The sequence below is a fragment of the Podarcis pityusensis genome (assembly GCF_964106645.2).
Source record: "Podarcis pityusensis genome assembly, chromosome: 5".
Taxonomy (NCBI): Eukaryota; Metazoa; Chordata; class Lepidosauria; order Squamata; family Lacertidae; genus Podarcis; species Podarcis pityusensis.
Window position 1 is genome coordinate 13863284 of NC_138032.1, and position 24051 is coordinate 13887334.

The 24051-nt window shown below is 45.2% G+C and overlaps 1 protein-coding gene and 1 long non-coding RNA gene across 2 annotated transcripts in view; both read left to right on the forward strand.

Moving 5' to 3' along the window:
- Window positions 1-24051, forward strand: part of LOC308478528 — a 578068-nt gene that overhangs the window by 379362 nt on the left and 174655 nt on the right. The window lies entirely within an intron of this gene.
- SPATA16 (spermatogenesis associated 16) overlaps window positions 1-24051 on the forward strand; it is a 147035-nt gene that overhangs the window by 53230 nt on the left and 69754 nt on the right. Inside the window, 2 exon segments of the mRNA XM_081008379.1 lie at window positions 18131-18196; window positions 18198-18285. Of these exon segments, the coding sequence (XP_080864505.1) occupies window positions 18131-18196; window positions 18198-18285 (154 nt within the window).

Consider the following 24051-nt stretch of genomic DNA (forward strand, 5'->3'; position numbering starts at 1 on the left):
CAATGATGCTAAAGGGGTAAAGAGCCTACAAAGAAATATCGAGGGTAAGCAGAGCTTACGTTGCCGGCATTGCATGCTCCTATACCTTTGATCCACCGTTCAGCAGGTTTTGCAGATTTTTAAAGCATTTAAAAGCAACAGCTGAAAACCCAAAACTATAGTGTGGGTAGGGATCACCATCGGCAACAATGCCTTAAAAATCAAACATTTTTTGAGGAAGGTGGGAGGGATATTCATGGCCTTCTACCACAAATATATGTCAAACTTTACTGAGTTTTGCTGGAGGACCATGATAGAGAATAGATCCACCAGCGAGTTTTCACCTCCTACAAGGAGAAAAAGAAGGGGAGGACAGAAATGTCATGGATTGTTACCAAGAGGCATCGGAATGCTCAGGACAGGTAAGGCTGGGAGCATCTCCTGTCTGTTAGGCCCAGAGGCTCCAGGCAAAACCCAAGGGCCTAGAACACCTAGGTATCCAGCCCTCAAAGCCACCTTTTGAAATGTTTTCTACTAGTCATGGAGTTTCAGGTATTTCCTACCAGAGCTGAGGAGGCAAGGAGACCTCCGCTGCAGAGAAAAGGTGTATGTATGTATGTATGTATGTATGCCCACCCATCTGGCTGGGTTTCCCCAGCCACTCTGAGCAGCTTCCAACAGAATATTAAAATACAATAGTCTATTAAACATTAAAAGCTTCCCTAAACAGGGCTGCCTTCAAATGTCTTCTAAAAGTCTGGTAGTTGTTCTTCTCTTTGACATCTGGTGGGAGGGCGTTCCACAGGGCGGGTGCCACTACCAAGAAGGCCCTCTGCCTGGTTCCCTGTAACCTCACTGCGAGAAGGCCCTTGGCGCTGGACCTCAGTGTCCGAGCAGAATGATGGAGTGGAGACGCTCCTTCAGGTATACTGGACCAAGGCCATTTAGGGCTTTAAAGGTCAGCACCAACACTTTGAATTGTGCTCGGAAACGTACTGGGAGCCAGTGTAGATCTTTCAAGACCGGTGTTATATGGTCTCGGCAGCCACTCCCAGTCACCAGTCTAGCTGCTGCATTCTGGATTAGTTGTAGTTTCCGGGTCACCTTGAAAGGTAGCCCCACATAGAGCACATTGGTGGGGAGTGACTGTGACTGTGACCTCCACCGTTCCCAGGGAAACACTCCAAAAGGACCCCTCTGCAGATTAGATCAGAGAAAGCTACCAGTGACATTCATCAGGTTCTGCTGAAGCCTGTAGGAAAGTCCAGGTTGCCTGTTATTTAATTTGACACCAGCATATGATGTCAGCCTACATGCCAAAAATACCAGTTGCTATTTCTTATGCTAGACTTGTTAGGCTTCCAACAGTCCAAGTTTCTTGTTAGTGGGTTGTGTGTGTGGTTGGGTTTTTTTTAGCTCAGAAATAACACTTGACTCAAACTGTGCTGGGCCAAGTTTTGGAGACTCCTTTGATTACTAATTAATTTTTCCCCCTCTTTACTAAAAACAACAGCAACCGAGCAATATATTACCACCACTGGCACGATTTATTTCCTTAAAGATGGAAAATGCATTCATAAGATAAGAAAATGCAACACACCTGAAATTGCAGCCCTGCCACGGTATCAGGGGACGCACACACCTCCTAAGATCAGAATAAATTTATCCATTATAATCAATTAAATCACAGTTTTGCCATCTTAGCACAAATTGTTTTTCAATGATGCTGAAAAACAGTATCTGAAACTGGCTGTTCCATTCTGGACTGTGGGGAGGGCGGGCTGACCTGACGGATTGTGTGTTTACATGCAAATATATTCGTAGTTCTACCTGAATTGAAGCCCACAGGTATGAGATTAAGAGTGTGGTGTCTCTTTTCTATGGAACATGCATGTTTTTGAAATGCAAATACCACCTGCTTGGGAGGAGGCTGGTAATGATCAAGATTTTAGCAGGCAGAGAAGGGGAGTTTAACTGATGGGGGGTTCCAGTGAATGGGACTGTTGTAAACAAAAATTGCCCTTTTCCCTTATGGGGTATCCAAGAGCCCATATAGAGTCCTTACATACGTTCCCTATTGGTAGGAGAGAATAACAGAGGCTAACCAGAGAATATTGAGAAGCAAAGCAGCTGTTAAGCTTGATCTTTATTGATCTGTTGCAACAGGGTGCTCCCCTCACCCGCAGGAGAGGAGGAGGGACCCAGAAAAATGGCATGCAAGGCCTTATAAAGACTTTTGAAATTCCCATCCTGTAGATCAAGACCACCCCCAGAAACATCATACATACATCACAGAAGGGGTGTAACCTAAGACCACCCCTCAGATACATCACACCTACATCACAGAAAAGGCGGTCTAAAACAGAAATTTGAATATTGTTTTTCTCCTGTTGTTGTTTATCTCCTGTCCGGCAGGTTACTTGATTGGATTGCCTGGGGAGCCTGGCCATTCTTTTGTAGTGATAAATACTTAGTTCCTGGGCCAGGTCACAGGCTCACACCCTATTCAAACACAGACATACCCTTAAGACAGGATTTGTGAAGGAAAAGACAATAGGGAGGCTTTTCCACTTTGGCCATGCAGAGAAAACATTTGCTCAGTTTAGGAATAAAAATGGCTTCAGGTCGGTCTTCCTGTGCTGATCTATGTATGTGCGGCTATGAACATTACCATATATCGAAGACCTCAAAATTCCTATCACAGGACTAAACAATGGCAGTGGTGACACCAGTGGGAGGATTCCCTCCCCTCCATTGAAATTTCAGTTTCCATTACTACCTCAGCAGGAGAGGAAAACCTTAAAACTCTCCCTCTTTGCCTGCCGCATTCCTGATCATTACCATACGACCCGTGGATACTTTTGAAAATTATGTATGTTAAATGGAAAGGTGCACTTTGAAGTCAGTTCTTGTCTGGCTTCGACTCCTTTGACCTGGAAGCTGAACGTCTTAGTTGCTCTGTTCTGTCGAGTTTCCCATCTGTCCCCAATTTATCCATTATGCCTCACGTGGGGGACATGTTATGCCTTTCTTGCAGCGCACAATGGCTTTCGTTTCTAAAGCAACCCTGTCTTTTCTCATTGTGGTGGTTGGGGTCTTCCACTGTATTTCTCTCACTGCGACATTCTGCTTTCGGAATAGAAACATTACCGCTTATTGCATCGAGATGGGTTTCTATTTTAATGGCAACCACTGTACAAAAAGAGAGAGAGAGAGAGAGGCGGCTCTGGCCCGGCAGTTAATGTTCTACTGCCTTGCAGGAGATTTATTTATTCTTCCCAGCCTTGGTCTCACACTGCCCGAGTCACCTGGGAATATGCACATTACCAAAACAGCATGCTCAAGCCCTTGTGGGACTGCCTTATTCCGCTTCTCAATGGCTTCTTTTCATATGATGAAGGTTCGGAGTTGGCAGCTTGCAAAGAGAGTTCAGGCCAGCCAGAAATATATTACTACAGCATTAAGTCACAGGGAAGCGTAAAGTCGCAGGCAGGGGAGGAAAGGATTGATCGATCTCTGGGCTGCTACAGTTGATTGTGATTTCCCTGATTTCCCTGTAGTGGCTAAAGCAGCCTTTCCTGAGCATGGGCCTTCTAGGTGTGTTGTCCTACAACTCACATCATCCTTTGCTGAAATCAGAGTAGCAAAAACACAGCTAAGAAGTTCAAATCATATATATGACTGTGGCACTGTGGGTTAAACCACAGAGCCTAGGACTTGCCAATCAGAAGGTTGCTCGGTCCCTGCTCCTGCCAACCCAGCAGTTCGAAAGCACGTCAAAGTGCAAGTAGATAAATAGGTACCACTCCGGCGGGAAGGTAAACGGCGTTTCCATGCACTGCTCTGGTTCGCCAGAAGCGGCTTAGTCATGCTAGCCACATGACCCGGAAGCTGTATGCCGGCTCCCTCGGCCAATAAAGCGAGATGAGCGCGCAACCCCAGAATGGGGCACGACTGGACCTAATGGTCAGGGGTCCCTTTACCTTTACCTTATGACAGACACCCTTCTTAGGAGATTAAGCCAATGTCCAGGCTTAAGCATTCAAAAACTCTACTTGCAGAAACTTTTAGTTATAGATGAATTAAAACATAATATTTACAGTCACATGCTTATCCAAGCATAGGCTTAGAATCTCTTCTGCTAACTTCCAAACAACTGTACAGTATTTTCCTCTCTTTCCAGAGCTCAGCACTCAACCTTCTGTATCTCAATTAGGCCATGTTTTGCAGCTCCTATGAGAGATTTCCACCTTTACCTTCTCTTGCAGCTTTGCTCTTTCTTTCAAGCAGAGAAGATGCTCTCCGACACTCTATTCAACTTAGCAGTGTTCACAGTGGATTCTAAAACACAGCCATCTTGCTTCACATAAAATAGAGCAATGAAATACTTCCCATGTGACCATTGTTAGCCAATCACATGAGAACTACTAGAATTCAGTTACCATCCAATCAAATTTAAATACATAGTAATGCATATAAGCATTTACAATTTCACTGAATTAAATTACTATACTTAACATCCTTGCCCATGCTGGCAAGGGCTGGTGAGAGCTGTAGCTCAAAACACCTGAAGGAGGATGGTGTGAAGATTGCAACTGTGCAAAAATTAGATTAACCAATAGGTGGGAACCAAACTTAAAACCACGGAGAGACCTGATCTGAATAGAGACATTGGATTCTTATCTCATTATAAAGCTATTTTTAGACATCTCACCCCCTTGCTTTCCTGTAAGACCAATTGCAGTCGTTAACAGTCATCAACAGGTTTACCACACCTATCAGCCAATCACCCATTCCCACTACCCTTCTGAGTAAGACTGCTCCCCACCCTCTCACTATGTATAAGGGTCTGGTGACTTCTGTTTCAGTGTATCTGAAGAAGTGTGCATGCACACGAAAGCTCATACCAATAACAAACTTAGTTGGTCTCTAAGGTGCTACTTAGGGACGCGAGTGGCACTGTGGGTTAAACCACAGAGCCTAGGACTTGCCGATCAGAAGGTCAGCGGTTCGAATCCCCACGACGGGGTGAGCTCTCGTTGCTCCATCCCTGCTCCTGCCAACCTAGCAGTTCAAAAGCACGTCAAAGTGCAAGTAGATACATAGGTACCACTCCGGCGGGAAGGTAAACGGCGTTTCCATGCGCTGCTCTGGTTCGCCAGACGCGGCTTAGTCATGCTGGCCACATGACCTGGAAGCTGTACGCTGGCTCCCTCAGCCAGTAAAGCGAGATGTGCGCCGCAACCCCAGAATCGGCCACGACTGGACCTAGTGGTCAGGGGTCCCTTTACCTTAAGTTGCTACTGGAAGGAATTTTTTAACTTTGTTTCGACTGCGGCAGACCTACCTGTAACTAGAACTGTGGGAACCAGAGTTATATGGTTATTATTGGTTATTAAATTTGTATATGGCCCTTCATCTGAAGATCACAGGGGGGGTTACAGCATAAAAATACAAAATGAAAACAGAAAATACGTATCATAATAACAAGAAAAAACTAATGACCCCATCCCACAAATGCATTTAAAAAACCATAGATTGCTTAAGGCCTGTTCATAAAGGAACATTTTTGTCTGGCGTCTAAAGATATGTAATAAATAATAATAATAATAATAATAATAATAATAATAATAATTTATTATTTGTACCCCGTTCATCTGGCTGGGTTTCCCCAGCCACTCTGGGCAGCTTCCACAAAGACCAAAAATACACTAAGATGTCACACATTAAAAACTTCCCTGTAATGAAGGCACCAGGTGAGCCTCGCTGGGGAGAGCATCCCACAAATGGGGAGCCACTGCAGAAAAGGCCCTTGCCACCTTCTGGACCTCTCATGGATGGTGCCCATTACAAAGTGTCTATAGCTAATGACTGCAGAGTCTTGGTCAGTTCTTCTTCTTCTTCTTCTTCTTCTTCTTATTATTATTATTATTATTATTATTTATTCCCCACCCTCCCTGGCCAGAGCCGGGCTCAGGGCGGCTAACACCAGTAAAATTACAGTAAAAACATAATGGGGGGGGGACCAATTTAAAATACAGGTTAAAATGCAATTTAAAATGCAGCCTCATTTTAAAAGTAGCCCATAGATCAAAACCATAAGGGAAGGGAAAAATAAGGGTCAGACTGAGTCCAAACCAAAGGCCAGGCGGAACAGCTCTGTCTTGCAGGCCCTGCAGAAAGATGTCAAGTCCTTCAGGGCCCTAGTCTCTTGTGACAGCGTTCCACCAAGTCGGGGCCAGTACTGAAAAGGCCCTGCCCTAGTTGAGACCAATCTAACCACCATGCGACTTGGGACCTCCAAAATGTTGTCATTTGGGGACCTTAAGGTCCTCCACGGGGCATACCAGGAGATGGGGAGAGGTGGTCCTTGAGGTATTGCAGTCCTGAGCCAGTGAAGGCTTTATCGTTCAGAACCAGCACTTTGAATATACTATCTGAAACTCTTTAAATACTATTTTAAGCTTCTCATCCATCTTCAAAGGCATCCCAGGTGGCACACTAGAAGTCAGCAGCCTATGGCAGTGACAGTCTCCTGAAGGCATCTCATCACTAGACTTAGTAAGGGCCAGTGTATGTTCCTCTTGACAGAAAAGAACCTGGAAGCAAGGACATCCCATCTCAGGACAGGCTGCTCTCAGCAACTACGCCTACATCGCAGAGGGTCGGACTACATTTCCCTTTGGGTCCCTTCCAACTCTGCAGTTTGTAGGATTCTATGAAACCCACAGACAGAGTAACTCTGAGGCTTTTGGAGACAACTGCTCCACGACAATCTGGGGATGGTGGTGTCAGCAGAACCCCAGGAGCCAACCTGTTGCAATGGGAGTGAGAAGAAGGAAGCAGATTCTAGCTAGGCCTCAGAAGGTCAAGCCCGCCTTGCACCCTCATCAAATAAATAAATAAATAAATAAATAAATAAATAAATATTATTTATACTCCGCCCATCTGGCTGGGCTTCCCCAGCCACTCTGGGCGGCTTCCAACAAAATATTAAAATACAGTAATGCATCAAACATTAAAAGCTTCCCTAAACAGGGCTGCCTTCAAATGTCTTCTAAAAGTCTGGTAGTTGTTGTTCTCTTTGACATCTGGTGGGAGGGCATTCCACAGAGCAGGCGCCACTACCGAGAAGGCCCTCTGCCTGGTTCCCTGTAACTTGGCCTCTCACAGTGAGGGAACCGCCAGTAGGCCCTCGGCGCTGGACCTCAGTGTCCGGGCAGAATGATGGGGCTGGAGACGCTCCTTCAGGTATACTGGACCGAGGCCATTTGGGGCTTTAAAAGTCAGCACCAACACTTTGAATTGTGCTCGGAAACGTACTTACCCAGTTTTAATACAAACATTCAGGAATTAAAATAAAACACAGTAAGAAAAAAATACGTCAGAAACACGTCAATGAAAACAGAATTAAAACCAAAAAAAAATCCATATGAGGATTGATCACAGACTGTTGTTTGACTCAGCCCTCTGATGTCGATGGCAAGTTAAGATATATCATATCAGCAGCGTGGTCCTTGGTTTTTGTTGCTTAGGAAATGTTATTTGGGGTGTCAAACATCACACCGTTTTGGCTCGAACACCTCTAACCTGATCTTCATGGTGAAGCTTTGACCAAAGGCCAACCAACAACAGTCCTTCTGAGAAAACAGGAACCCTGACTCTGAAAATATATATATCGCATAAATGTCTGCAAAGGGGGCTCAGAAAAACAAAGCGCAGGCGTTGTGCCCTGTGATTGTATATCTCTTAGGGTTTTCCTCCACCCAGTGGCCAGTTGCAGCAAATGAAGCTCACTTCTGAAATCCATGCTGTTCTGCTAATTTAGCTTCTTCATTCTCCTTCTAGTAAAAAGGTAAAAGGCAAAGGACCCCTGGACAGTTAAGTCCAGTCAAAGGAAACTATGGGGTTCGGTGCTCATCTTGCTTTTCAAGCCGAAAGGGCTGGTGTCTGTCCACAGGCAGCTTTCCAGGTCATGTGGTCAGCATGACTAAACCGCTTCTGGTGCAATGGAACACCGTGACAGAAACTAAAGTGCACGGAAATGCCATTGACTTCCCACCCCAGTGATACCTATTTATCTACTTGCACTGGTGTACTTTCAAACGGCTAGGTTGGGAGGAGCTGGGACAGAGCAACAGGAGCTCACCTCATTGCAGGGATTTGAACCGCCGACCTTCCGATCAGCAAGCCCAAGAGGCTCAGTGGTTTAGACCACTCCTTCTAGAACTCAGCTGCCTGTTCCACATAAACTGTGCTCAAGTTTTCCTTCAGTAGGCCTTTTGAAGCCAAACCAACTAGCTGTTGAGTCTGCTTTCTTCTTGAGATTCACCTGCCATTGGCACCAGATGCTTGGAAGCCACTGTAGATGCTAGGAAGCTGGGGAGGGGGGTCACAGTCCCACATGTGAAACCTTCCAATGGCAGAGATGGATGGAGCAATGCATCCCCTCCAACATTTCTCTAATGAAAATAGGGATGTTCTAAATAATAATAATAATAATAATGCCCTTTTATCTGACTGGATTGCCCCAGACACTCTGGGTGGCTTCCAACATATATAAAAACATAATAAAACAATAAACGTTTAAAAACATCCCTATACGGCCTGTCTTCAAATGTCTTGTAAAGGTTGTATAGTTACTCATTTCTGTGGCTTGGGAGTCACATAACTCCATACCCTCCGACATTTCTCCAGTGAAAATAGAGAAAATAGGAAAAGTGGGACATTCCGGGACCAAAACGGAAACCTGGACAGCTTCTGTAAATCCGGGACCGTCCCTGGAAAATAGGGACACTTGGAGGGTCTGGCAATGGATATGACTCTTCCTTTTGTATAGCAGGCTGCAACTCATACCAAAGTCAAGTTTGAGAGAGATAAATATATGGGCATAGATATATAAGATATGAGGGATGCGGGTGGCGCTGTGGGTTAAACCACAGAGCCTAGGACTTGCCAATCAGAAGGTCGGCCGTTTGAATCCCTGCGCCGGGGTGAGCTCCCATTGCTCGGTCCCTGCTCCTGCCAACCTAGCAGTTCGAAAGCATGTCAAAGTGCAAGTAGATAAATAGGTACCACTCCGGTGAGAAGGTAAACACCATTTCCGTGCGCTGCTCTAATTCGCCAGAAGCAGCTTAGTCATGCTGGACACATGACCCGGAAGCTGTACGCCGGCTCCCTCGGCCAATAAAGCGAGATGAGTGGCGCAACCCCAGAGTCGGCCACGACTGGACCTAATGGTCAGGGGTCCCTTTACCTTTATATAAGATATATCCAAGCAAGGCAAGGAATTGTTACAGTTCAGAGACACAATTCTAGCCAGGCAAAAGTATTTAAGGAGAGTTTTCAGCAGAGGTGGAGAGAAGCAGCATGGCCTAAGGGAGTCCCAAGATATGGAGGGCAATATTCAGCACCCAGAGATAAGGATCCTTACCTCTGGTCAAGGATCAAGGCAGGTCAAGGAGCTTTGGATCAGCTCCTGGGAGCCCTATTCACCCTGCCTTGTGTCTCATGATGTCAGAAAGGCAGTGTGCGAATGGAAAAAGCAGACTTCTGCACACACATCTTTCAGTGTCGGTTGTTACTAGTTAGTCCGGCTGTGTGTTAATAGCGTTGGGTCAATTGATTTATTTTCTCAGTAACAGGCTGCAAAGGAAAAAGCGTTTGGTATAAAGTTTCTAAAACTTCTATTAAAAAAAAACCCTAGTTCTTAAAAAAACAAAACACTACCACAGCTTAAGGTGCAGGCCCCTAATGGCCCACTCTGGGAAGGCCTCTAAAGCGTTTCCTCCCTTTCCCTCCCAGTTTTTTCCTTGTAGGAAGGGAAATGCTTTTAAAACATTCCAAAGAAATTCTCAAAGCCTTGGCAATGGATGTAGGAATGGAAAGCAGAATTCCACCCTGCCAGCAAAGAAAAGGATAAGGTAGTAGAAGTGCCTCATATTTTCCACACCTTGGGAACCATACCCTAAAGGCATGCCAAGGTCTTAGGCATGCCTGCCCTGGGACCTCACGGAGAAGGACAGCTGATGATGATGATGATAAGGACCCTGTGGTCCTCCATATATTGTTGGATTCCACCTCCCTCAACCCCAGTCATTGTGCCCAATGGTCAGGGATGATGGGAGCTGTAGAAACAGGAACATCTGGAAAAGCCAAACATTGCTGTAATCAGATGCCAGGTTTGGCAAACAGAAGGGGAAGAAATGGAGGCAGTGAGAGATTTTACTTTCTTGGGCTCCATGATCACTGCAGATGGTGACAGCAGTCACGAAATTAAAAGACGCCTGCTTCTTGGGAGAAAAGCAATGACAAACCTAGACAGCATCTTAAAAAGCAGAGACATCACCTTGCCGACAAAGGTCCGTATAGTTAAAGCTCTGGTTTTCCCAGTAGTGATGTATGGAAGTGAGAGCTGGACCATAAAGAAGGCTGATCGCCAAAGAATTGATACTTTTAAATTATGGTGCTGGAGGAGACTCTTGAGAGTCCCATGGACTGCAAGAAGATCAAACCTATCCATTCTGAAGGAAATCAGCCCTGAGTGCTCACTGGAAGGATAGATCCTGAAGCTGAGGCTCCAATACTTTGGCCACCTCATGGGAAGAGGAGACTCCCTGGAAAAGACCCTGATGTTGGGAAAGATGGAGGGCACAAGGAGAAGGGGATGACAGAGGACGAGATGGTTGGACAGTGTTCTCGAAGCTACCAGCATGAGTTTGACCAAACTGCGGGAGGCAATGAAAGACAGGAGTGCCTGGCGTGCTCTAGTCCATGGGGGCACAAAGAGTCGGACATGACTAAACGACTAAACAACAACAACAGTTGTACCTTGGTTTTGAACAGCTTAGTTCTTGAACGTTTTGGCTCCCAAGCGTCACAAACCCAGAAGCGAGTGTTCCGGTTTGCAAACTATTTTTGGAAGCCAAATGTCCGACGGAGCTTCCACGGCTTCCAACTGGCTGCAGGACCTTCCTGCAGCCAATCAGAAGCCACGCTTTGGTTTCCGAAAGTTTTGGAAGTTGAACGGACTTCCGGAACGAATTCCATTCAGCTTCTGAGGTACAATTGTATTGCTTGGTGCTGGGATAGTTGCCCGTAGAAATGCGTAACCCCATCACTTTTGATTCATAGCTAGATGGCAAATTGTGATCAACTGCTCAGAAATACTCTCTCCTTGCAAGGTTCTAATTTTGTGAATCCATGTTCTCCTACGGCTGCTTTGGAATTGTGCATTGTGTGTTGCCTGGGCAACCATACCACCACACTCACCCTTCTCTGCCTCTTGTGAATTAGTCACCGACCATCCAGGGTATTTGACAAGGCCAGGAGGATAAAATAAATGGGAGTAATCCGGTCCACCCACCACATCGGAACATAGAAAACTGCCTCATACCGAGTCATGCCATTGATCCATTGATCCCACTATTGTCTACACTGACTGGCAGCAGCTGTTTGGGTTTTCAGCTTGGGGTCTCTCCCAGTCCTACCTGTAGATGCCAAGGATTGAACTCGGAACCTCCTCCATGCAAAACAGATGCTCTACCTTTGAAAGGCTACAACTTCCATTAAAGATTACCCAGCAGCCTGGGACTTGTACACACACAGTCCAATACACACACAGTCCAACTGTCTGCATTTGCTTTTGTAAAGGCGGCTCCAGCTACACGCCAGAGATGCATGTTGCCCTGCTCTTGGGCTGTACTGGTTTTCCAGTAACCCTAACCCTAACCCTAACCCTAACCCTGGATAGCTCACTTGGTTAGAGTGTGGTGCTGATAACGCCAAGGTTGCAGTTTCAATCCCCAGATGGGGGTAAATTTTCAATGATGCTTTGTATTAGGATTTCCCCCTCAATTTCTTTGGAGAGAGCCAGTGTGGTGTAGTGGTTAAGAGCGATAGACTCGTAATCTGGGGAACTGGGTTCGCGTCTCCGCTCCTCCACATGCAGCTGCTGGGTGACCTTGGGCCAGTCACACTTCTTTGAAGTCTCTCAGCCCCACTCACCTCACAGAGTGTTTGTTGTGGGGGAGGAAGGGAAAGGAGAATGTTAGCCACTTTGAGACTCCTTAGGGTAGTGATAAAGCGGGATATCAAATCCAAACTCTTCTTCTTCTTCTTCTTCCTGAACTTCCATGGGAAGGGGAAGGAGACAGCCCATCTCCTTTCAAGTACAGAAGAGATGCATTGTTTGCTGGACAGCAGCCCAAGAGTAGGAAGTCAACGTGCAGCGGCTCATAATTTATTGTGGGTGAAGGCTGAGTATTTAGGGCTGGGGGTTTTGTGAGCAGGGTTAAAGCTGGCATTTGTTTGGGCCTCGGGTTTGTTATCTTCCACCTCCCCTCAGCACACCTCTGTATGCTAGCATGAGGCAGCTCTTACACAGGACTTGCACAGGAAAACCTCCCAAGGAATTATGCCCAGTATTTTTACATGGTGCTTCCCCTCCCCACCACCCACCGGTCCCTCCTCACTCTCTTTCCTGAAGAAATGGGGGCGGAATCAGTTTGACTGCTCGGCCGATAATCCTCGTCCCCCACAAAACGGACATTCTGTACAGCGAAGGCAAATGGGCTTCCCTTGACAAGGGATTTCCTGTCTGCGATCTCAGGCAAGTCATTTAAGAGGCAAATCAGGGACCACTTACATTGCAAGAGTCCCTCTTGACTCCGTTAAATTGTCCCCTAAGTGACTTGTCTAGAGCTAGCATATGGAACAAGGCCTGTAATCCAATCTCTCAGATACAAAGCCTCAGAGGGGGTGGAACTGCATGTCCAGAGGAGCACCATTAGTTGTCCCCCGTGTCTCAGAAGCCCGACTGGCTTCAGCTAGAAGTTGGGCTTTAATGTCACTGATCCCATCCTTTGAATGCTCTTCCAGCAGAGCATTTGGCAGGCATCCCTGCTGTTAACTTCCAGGCATCTCTCAAAAGCTTTTTAATGATGACAGTCCTATTCAGTTGTTTACATTTTCTTAGGACGAGCTCGCTGTATTTATGATTATTTTATATTGTTTTTTTTAAAAAATGATATTTATTAAGGTTTCAAAAAAAAAGATTACATAGATAAAAAGAAAAGAAAAAAGAAAGAAATAAAAAAGAGAAAAAATACAAAATATAAAATACAGGAAAAAAGATAAAAAACACTTAAAAACAAATCAATCTTTCCATACCTTACATTTCATTTCCTTGCTTCCCTGACCTCCTCTCACCTCCCTTTTTTGTATTCCAGTTCAATTAGTTAATTCAGCAATTCCTTTCCCTCTTTGTTTTTGTCTTAATCCTTTAACTTAATATATTATAACTTTGAATTCTCACCTGTTAACAATCCATTTTTACATACACCTTTATAACATTGCTGCTCAAACCACTTAACTTCATTCTGACATCATTCTAACATTCATTAATTTTGCAGTATTTCTGTAAATAGTCTTTAAATTTATTCCAATCTTCTTCCACCGACTCTTCTCCCTGGTCTCGGATTCTGCCAGTCATTTCCGCCAGTTCCATATAGTCCATCACCTTCATCTGCCATATTTTATATTGTTTTGATGGTGTCTTGTGTCTTATTGCATCCCCACCTTGACATGAGTGGGCAGTTTGTAAATATTTCAAAATAAATAAATTTCCAGGGGTACCCCTGGAAATGGTTACCCAACGTCAAGTACACACACACACACACACACACACACACGGTTGGTCACCTGTAATACTAATTATCTCATGTCCTGATATCACTGAGGGAGGGGCGACTCTGTAGATGATGGCTTCTTTGAGTTCAGTTCTCCACACTTCCACATCAAGTTCACATTTTTAAAAAATAGCCGTCATGGAAATTCATCAGCATATTAGCACCAATTATGGATGCAATTTTGCCTTATACGCTTATTTTTACAGGGCAATTTCCCCTAATTTTATATACTGCATGTTACTTTCACTAATATATGCATTGGTATGTATGCTTTACTCTAGTACAGTGGTACCTCGGGTTACATACGCTTCAGGTTACAGACTCCGCTAACCCAGAAATAGTGCTTCAGGTTAAGAACTTTGCTTCAGGATGAGAACAGAAATCGTACGGACCTCCGGAACAAATTAAGTACTTAACCCGAGGTACCACTGTATATGCATTTTTGTACACATTACTTTTCTGAGGAACTACAATGCAAAATTTGAAGTGCAAATTTCGACAGGTGGCTGTGTTTGGGATTGCATCTAGAAATCAGGTGGCAGAAAGTTGGCTTTTTAAAAAAAATCTTCCTTTTTCCCCTCACCCATTTCATTTCAAGAAATGACTCTGCTCGTTAATAAACTCCCCATCATCAACTGCACAAAAACTGCAGTTTTTAAAACAAGGGGGGAAATGCCTGAAAGCGAAGCAGATAGACCTGATCACAAAAACACAATTCCTGCCTAACTTGACACGGTGATAATACGAGTCACAATAAGCTATAAAGTCCATCCAATTATCTGCAACATTAATGAGTCAAAGCCGTCCTTTTTCCTATGAATTACTTCCGTTAATTTGTTCATCACGCCAGTTCCAGACATTTCAGCAAGCTCTACGAAGCCGTCAGAGTCTGAGGGTACTTCCAGTGATTAGCTCATAATGTTAGGGTTGCCATACGTCAACAACTTTTTGTGTCCAGATCATTACTTCTTGAAAAATGGCCACCCTACACATTATTTTTGGAGCAATTGGTACATTAATAACCAATGATTTCACCATATTGTACTAGGTGAAATCTTTGTTGAGAGTACCTGGTCTTAGCACATACCCCGCAAGTGTCCTGGAAAACCTGGGACGTCCCGTGTTGTTGTTGTTTTGTGAGAGAACGGCAGCCATTTTGGTTGCTGTGATCTCTCAGGATTTTGCAGCATACTAGGCAAATTAGGTTGCATCCAGCTAAATTATATTCAGAGTGGGCCTGCTGAAATGAATACTGAAATGAATGGGCCTAAACTGAGTTCGGTCATTGGGAAATTGTGGTGTTGGCAGCTAGCCCAGGGCACTCATAGGCCTCATAGGACATGCAGCTTCATTGCCAGGCCTGCCCTCAATGGTACAAGAGCAGCACTGTCAAGAGAACTAGGCACACCTAGGCTGTGAAAGCAGCAAGCCTATTCGCCGAGGCTGGCCAGAGAGGGCCGTCACCTGGAGGAAGAGAAGCCACTGCCCCACTGCGCCCACCACGTCACATAGAGGCTATGGCGACCCCGCCATGCAAAGCAGCAGCAGGGCAGCTGCTTCCTCTCCCTCTCTGTGCTGTTTCTCATGGGTGTCACCCGAGGCAGCTGCCTCACCCCACATCATTGATGGGCCGGCTCTGAGTGGGCCCTCTAGCTCTGGCCCGAGGAGACTACCTGCTGGCATTGGGTCTCTTCTGTATAAAGCCAGAAGCTCATTTATCGTCCTCTGTCAGGCTTTGGGGGATCGGATCTGTCCCCCAGTGGCAGTAAATAAGCAGATCAAGCAAAAGGAGCATTCTTACCAGTTTGCTTCTTTAATAATCACAGAGAGAGAAAAAGGGATGCATATCTTTCTAGAAATGGTGTTGCTCCCAGTAAAGCTTTTCCCCTCCATCCCCATTAATCTACGTCACTCCTACGTCAGGTAATCTGATTTTATTGCCACTGAGCTCTATGTTCTATCACTCTCAAAGCCCGTCTAGTCCTAGGCGAAAGGGGGTCAGGAATTCTGTCCAAGGACACTGAATCTGCCAGCTATCTCTCTCCTGGTGTTTCCTCTTCTAGCTGCTCCTCACCCAAGATTTCCCAGCTTTTCCCCTCTGCAAACCATTGTTCTAAATCAATACTGTCCTCCTGCCCCTGGGAAGGTTCAGAAGAAGGGGGGGGCTGCCACCATTCCTCCTCAATCCAGCCCCTGACATCCTCATTGTTTTCATCAAGGTTCCCTAGATTTTTGCCAGTGGGTCGCACGAGAGATGGGGAACTTTAGCATTAGATTCAAAGCAAGTGCCCCCTCCCACCAATGCACTGAGATGCTCACCTCTGTGCAAGGATAGATTTATCTTTTGCTGGGCCTCCCACAGAGCATCACGGCAGTCGTCTTCCCCCCTGCCTTCCCCACGACACCCAGACAACTCTGAACTGCTTGTGATTTAAATCCTCTGCTTCCTTTATTTTCTCTCGGCCATATCTCATTAAGAACATAATGCAGCTTGCGAAAACATGTTCTAAAATGGTATTACTACTAGCCTGGGATTAGGGTTTTATAACACATGTAACTCGGGAGAGAATTCCAAATTCAATTTACAGTAATGTCAAGGAGCAATAAATATATCGGCAGTGATGGGGGGCTGGGAGGGAGGGAGACGGGCAGCGACAAGCAGATAGGAAAGCATCAACAAATAAACTTTTTGTGCTAGTAATTAGGCACACAAGATTATTATATGTTTAATTGACTAAAGTGACAATTTGGAATTACATCTGGTTGCATTTAATTGGATTTGGAATCTCCAGAGGGGAAGGAGAGAGAGGGGGGTATTGGAGGAGCAGCCATAAAAAAGCAAAGTGATTTTCTGAAGTCTGTTAAAACCTGCATTAATATCCATTGCACAATAGTTTTTAATATCCTCTCAGTCTAATAAGAGAAATGTGGTAGTTGTTACAAACACTCAGGGCACTAAAGCATATTCAATTAGTTGCAAGATTTGCCACCTCTTCCCCCATTCCCCAAACCCCCAAACTCCACCGCGGCAAGCATAATTTAATCAAAGATGAACTATGTTTGACTTTGCCACAAACTGAGATATCCTCCGATACCAGCAGCGCGCTATATCACACATTCAGCTGCTGTCCTGGAAGAAATTTTGACTATATATAATGCGTGGGAGTCCATAAATACTTTAAAGCGAGCCGGAATAAAACATTTTTGAGTGACCGTTAAATATTTGCTCACAATAAAAATGGAAAAACCCATCAACTGCGGGAGGGGGGGAAATGTTAGGGCCATTTCCTCCTCGCACTTTTGTTACCTAATAAAACAGCTCCCCGGAGTTTCCAAATGCATGCTATATCCTTTTGCCAATGGCTGATAATTATGAATGTATGCTAATATAAATAGCTGCATTTGTAATGTGCCTTAGTCCTTGCTTGCCTTCGTTTGCGAGAGTGTCCCTTTGACAGGGGGGTATGGAACGGTGGTATCCTGCCCCAGATCCTGAGCAGCAGCCTGCTTTGGCTCAGGGTACGGCAAGTGAAAGGAAACACCAAACCCTCCAACATTTCACCAAGGAAAATAAGAACGTGCTAATCCATAATGATGATGATGATTTTATTTATACCCCATCCATCTGACTGGGTTTCCCCACACACTCTGGGCGGCTTTCAACATATATAAAAACATAACAAAACATTAAACTTTTTTAAAAACAAACAAACACTTCCCTTTACAGGGCTGCCTTCAGATGTCTTCTAAAGGTTGTATAGTTACTTATCTCCTTGGCTTGGGGTTCGCATAACTCCTTACCCTCCAACATTTCTCCAGTGAAATTAGGAACGTGGCGCTGTGGGTTAAACCACAGAGCCTAGGACTTGCCGATCAGAAGGTCGGCGGTTCGAATCCCCATGACGGGGTGAGCTCCCGTTGCTCGGTCCCTGCTCCTGCCAACCTAGTAGTTTGAAAGCACGTCAAAATGCAAGTAGATAAATAGGTACCGCTCTGGCGGGAAGGTAAACGGCGTTTCCATGCGCTGCTCTGGTTCGTCAGAAGCGGCTTAGTCATGCTGGCCACATGACCCAGAAGCTGTATGCCAGCTCCCTCGGCCAGTAAAGCGAGATGAGCGCTGCAACCCCAGAGTTGGTCACGACTGGACCTAATGGTCAGAGGTCCCTTTATCTTTACCTTTAATGAAAAGTGGGAAATTCCAGGATCAAATCAGAAACCTGGACAGCTTCTATGAATCCGGAACTGTCCCTGGAAAACAGGGACACTTGGAGGGTCTGATACTCGGCTGAGTGAGTCCCCTTATTGAAGTCCTTCCATGTTCCCCTTTTGCCTCTGGGATGGCAGCTATGGGTGCAAGAGGTACACCTGGGCAGGCCAGAATTTGCACGGGGCCACTGCTTGCTGGTGCGGGACTGCAAAGCTTTCGTAGCCTGTGCGGGTCTTTTAGGTCATGAGCATCGGAGTTCTGTATTCTCATCAGTCTCCTTCCTCTTCCTGAATTATTTCACTTGCTTATTCTGTTTTCGTTGTTAGGAGTGCCATGGTTGCTGACTACATGTACTGGCTGTCAGGAGGAAGTGAGCAGCATACCAGCAAGCTCATCAAACTGTATTGGCAGGTAAAAATTGATGGCCCAGCGAGGGAGGAGGAGCCCACCTTGCTGTTAGGACCCAAATGAAGGATTGGTGCTTAAAAGACTGCCGGCTAAGGTAGCTGCGGGGCTTATCAATCAGGAGGCCATTATATAGCAGTAACGTATTTATAATGAAGTGGCTTTTTTTTTTTTCCTCTCTCTCTCTCTCTCTCTCTCTCTCTCGGAGACTAATTTTAAGGCTAAAAATTCAAGGTTGTTAACCCTTGGCTCATACTTCAATTTTACAGACAGCCATAAAATTTCATCTTTGATACTGTATCATTCCAACAGGGATAGGTAGATAGATAGATAGATAGATAGATAGATAGATAGATAGATGATATAGAAAGAAAGAAGGTAAAGGGACCCCTGACCATTAGGTCCAGTCTTGACTGACTCTTGGGTTGTGGCGCTCATCTCGCTTTATTGGCTGAGGGAGCCGGCGTACAGCTTCCGGGTCATGTGGCCAGCATGACTAAGCCGCTTCTGGCGAAGCAGAGCAACACACGGAAACGCCGTTTACCTTCCCACCAGAGTGGTATCTATTTATTTACTTGCACTTTGACGTGCTTTCAAACTGCTAGGTTGGCAGGAGCAGGGACCGAGCAATGGGAGCTCACCTCATCACGGGGATTCAAACCGCCGACCTTCTGATCGGCAAGTCCAAGGCTCTGTGGTTTAACCCACAGTGCCACCCGCGTCCCAGATAGATAGATAGATAGATAGATAGATAGATAGATAGATAGATAGAAAATCTCTGCTTTGGTACACAGGCCTTCCATGAGGAGGGGTTGGGTCTGGGGCATAAATGTGCATAGTATTTTGATGTCCTTTCATGTGCTTTGCAAACAGTGAGTGTTAGCCTTAGATAGAGCTCTGCCACCAGAGGAACCATTCACTCTCACCTGCAGGGTGGGATAGAGGCAGGGTGGAGAGTAGGGATGCTTGCGGAAGTCGGTATTTGCAATTTTCCTAACTAAATGTCCTGATCCACACCTCTGAGACCAATGCGCTGATCCTTTTCCATCTCAGGAGACAAGGTACTCAACAGATTTATCAGCCCTTAGCAGTTTAAATTTAAAGGAAAATAGGTATTTAAACACATCCTTTGAATGGCAGACTAATGCAGAAAGGGAAATGAATGGCACTTGGAGGGGGAGGACATGCAAAGGTGACATGGACCACGAATAGGCAAGTTCATCCATCCCTACTGCAGAGTAGAAGGCCCAAATGACTCACAAGCTTTGTGTTATGTCACACAAGCAGGGAAAGAGGGAGATGAGAAAAAACGTATTCACTGGTCAGTCTTGCTGGATGGAAAAAGCGAAGTTAACACACTTGAGCTATTCCTTCCTCTTTGTGGCTAGGTGAGAACACCAAGTCTTTCTTCCTTCTCAGAATATGCTTCTGTGTTATGAAAGCTGGAGGTATCTGGTGCTGGAAACCATGAAACTTCCTTTGCTATGCTAGGAATTTGTGTCTACGACATCATGTCATAGATGGCTTAGAGAACATGCTAGTCAAGACGCTAGACAAGAACTTCATTGTTGTCCTGTCCCCAATTAGATATAATTAATCCAGTCCCCTATATAATGACTCTATCCACACAGGGGAACAGAAAAAGAGAGAAATAAAATAGTATCAACACGGACTTACGTTGGGGGAGGGGATTCTTGCTCACCCACTAAGCATCAACCAAAAGATTGGACAAAAGATTCCTGCATTGCAGACAGTTGACTAGATGACCCTCGTGGTCCCTTCCAGCTCTACAGTTCTATGATTCTAAACAAGTCTCTCTGGAGGAAATGTTTACTGGAGTGCATGTACACCCCAGCTAAAACCTTATTTCTCCTTGAAAGCCTTGTGTTCCACAGGTAGCCAGCTATTAATATCTGAGACGATTATAGACTTTGCAACATGTTTATGTATACATTGCACCATTCCTCCCAAGATCTCAAAGAAGCATATGTGGCTTCTTCTCACTCCCTTTGTAGTTAATAATAATAATTAATTAATTATTATTTATACCCCGCCCATCTGGCTGGGCTTCCCCATCCACTCTTGGTGGCTTCCAACAAAATATTAAAATACAATAGTCTGTTAAACATCAAAAGCTTCCCTAAACAGGGCTGCCTTCAGATGTCTTCTAAAAGTCTGCTAGTTGTTGTTCTCTTTGACATCTGGTGGGAGGGCGTTCCACAGGGCGGGTGCCACTACCGAGAAGGCCCTCTGCCTGGTTCCCTGCAACCTCACTTCTCGCAGGGAGGGAACCACCAGAAGCACTCAGCACTGGACCTCAGTGTCTGGGCAGAATGATGGGGGTGGAGACACTCCTTCAGGTATACTGGACCGAGGTCGTTTAGGGCTTTAAAGGTCAGCACCAACACTTTGAATTGTGCTTGGAAACGTACTGGGAGCCAATGTAGATCTTTCAAGACCGGTGTTATGTGATCTCGGCGGCCGCTCCCAGACACCAGTCCAGCTGCCACATTCTGGATTAGTTGTAGTTTCCGGGTTACCTTCAAAGGTAGCCCCACATAGAGCACATTGCAGTAGTCCAAGCGAGAGATAACTAGAACATGCACCACTCTGGCAAGACAGTCTGCGGGCAGGTAGGGTCTCAGCCTGCATACCAGATGGAGCTGATAAACAGCTGCCCTGGACACAGAATTGGCCTGCGCTTCCATGGACAGGTGTGAGTCCAAAATGACTCCAGGCTGCACACCTGGTCCCTCAGGGGCACAGTTACCCCATTCAGGACCAGGGAGTCCTCCACACCTGCCCACCAAAAACAGTACTTCTGTCTCGTCAGGAAAATGGTACACAAGGGAGGATTGTTGATAGAGGAAGATGTTTTTCTTTCTCTCTTGTAATACTAGAACCTGGAGGTCATCCAATGAAGCTAATTGTTGGAAGATTCAGGACAGATAAAAGACAGTACTTCTTCACACATCTCATTGTTGAACTAGGGAATTTGCTACCTTGAAAGGTAGACAGTTGAAGACCTTATCTCCTTCTGCACTGGGAGATGGGCCCTGTCAAATCCATTTTCAGTAGCAAGCCCAGGTTTGCCCTGCAGAATGCATAAAAACGCCTCCCATACTGACAGCATCCAGGTCAACTCTAACCACAGCAGAAGCAGAAAGGGAATAAGTTGTTTGTGCCTTACATTTAGCAGTTCAGAAGAAGTCAACACGGTCCTCTTCAGGTGTTGCAGACTTCACCTCCCATCACCCACAGGTAACACTCCAAGTGGTGGGTGAGACCTGGAGTCCAAAACATGGGCTACCCACAATGGTTAAGCTAGCCTTTAAGAAAAAGGTCCTCTTTATCCTTTAAAAATCCATTAAAAAACCCTCAGGCCATCCTCGCTCCCCTCTCCTCCTGGCTCCCCTCCTTTTAGTTTGTTGTTCTGCGTACGATAGTGTCATTTTGCCTTGGGCAGATAATAAATTCTCATGGATTGAAATACTTTACAGCCAGGAGGAATGATTATCTGCTCTGACCTCCTACATAATGTGCAGGGCATATCATTTCACAAGCAATTCCTTCAAAAAGCCTAATATCCTGGCTGCATTATGGCATATCCCCCATCTCTCTCTTTCTCTTTCTCTTTCTCTTTTTCTCTCTCTCTCCCCTCACTCCGCCCCAACCACCACACAAAACACAATCTCTCTTTTAAAGATTTCTGTGATGGAGAATCCATCACATTGCTTAGTATGCTGCCTGGGCTGATTAATTACGAGTTTGTTTGTTTTTCTAACTCTGCTTTGTTTTCCTTGTCGAAATTGTCTAGAATCTGCTTTTGCCCTGCACATCTTATCACAAAATATTTTGTAAGATTCAAAAAGGTCCTTCAGTTGAGAGGTATCTTTCCCCATATAAAGAGGTATAAGCCAGCAAGAAAGGAACCTGTTGATCTGCAGTGGTACCTCATGGTCTTTCCTTGAGGAAGGGAGAAGGGTAGAAGCCAGTGCAGGCCTCACTTCTAGGCCATAAAAGCAACGACAATCTGCTTCCTCTTATCCCCTTTCCTGAAGGAAATGATTTTTTGCTTGGGAAAACAGGTGGACTAGTAATAATAATAATAATACTTTATTATTTATACCCCGCCCATCTGGCTGGGTTTCCCCAGCCACTCTGGGAGGCTCCCAACAGAATATTAATAATAATAAAGCGATAAAACACAAACATTCAAAACTTCCCTAAACAGGGCTGCCTTCAGGTGTCTTCTAAAAGTCAGGTAGTTGTTTATTTCCTTGACATCTGATGAGAGGGCGTTCCACAGGGTGGGCGCTACTAACCAGAAGGCCCTCTGCCCGGTTCCCTGTAACCTCACTTCTCTCAGCGAGGGAACCACTAGAAGGCCCTTGGAGCTAGACCTCAGTGCGGACGATTGGGGTGGAGATGCTCCTTCAGATATACTGGGCCAAAACCATTTAGGGCTTAGCAGCTTAGGGGCAGCTTTCTAAAGTATTCTAATCAAAAAAGCATGGTGTTTGATGGGAACATATGGAGTGAACCAACAAGAACTCATATGGCCCTAGTTGCTTCCAGGTTAGCGGTGCAGGTGGGTGGACGTGGCAATGCTCTTGCATTGGTCCAGGGTAGTTTAGCCCTCATGCTGACACCACAATATCCATGCCAGGCCATTAGAAATCATGAGAACTGCAAAGCATAATGCCAACAGAATTTGCCGCCACAAGACAAGGGAGGAATGGATTCAAGGGGAATTAGATAAATTCATAATAGGTCAGGCTGTTTGGTAGCTACTGGGCAACCTTCAGGTTTGGCGATTTTGTGGCTCTGAATTACCAGTTGCTAGAGAACAAAAATGGGAGCATTATTTCCTTCATGCCCAACTTTTAGAAAACTGGGTGCTGAACCAGAAGGACCACTCATCTGGAGACTTTGTGGATATTTAAGTTATAATTAGAAAAATCTTAACCATTATCCATAAAGGAAACAGTTTATAAGAAGTAAATAAGGAGGCCAGATACTGGATAAAGGAAGTCTTTTATTTGGTTGTTTGTATTGTTGTATGTTATGCTCACTGTATGTTATGTTCACGTTTAATGAGGGTGGGTTTGTGTATGGGGGGGGGTGTTTGTGTTATGTTGTAAATAAAATTCCAATAAAATTAAAATTAACACAGAAGGACCACTCATCTGATCCAGGAGGACGTTTGTTATGTTAAAAGATAGTATACAAGGCTCTGGATACCTTTTAAAGAATGGGGATGGGGCTTGTGCTAGCTAGATAACGAAAGGGATGGAGTGCTGAGGAAGGACATCATTTGTTCAAAGCAATGGGAGGTGAATGACTTAGGATAACTGACAGTGGTGTGAAAGAGCACAAAGGAAGACCATAAGAAATTCACTACTTGGCAGGCTTGGTTGGCATCACCTTAGGGCAGCAGTTAGGGTCTTGAGACCCCTGCAGGGTCTGCTGGTACTGCATCCTCTGCTTCTCCCCTTTAACTGATAGATACCAAGTTGATAGGTCTATGAGCCGCCATTTTAAGTTCCGACAATGCCACATGAAAACATTAAAGCATTGTGGGACATTTTAACTGCAGCTCCATCAGAGCATTTGTGCTTTCCACTGCTGTTGTTGCCGCCACTGAGCGAGCCTGCAGTACAGTGGTACCTCGGGTTACATATGCTTCAGGTTACATACGCTTCAGGTTACAGACTCCGCTAACCCAAAAATAGTGCTTCAGGTTAAGAACTTTGCTTCAGGATGAGAACA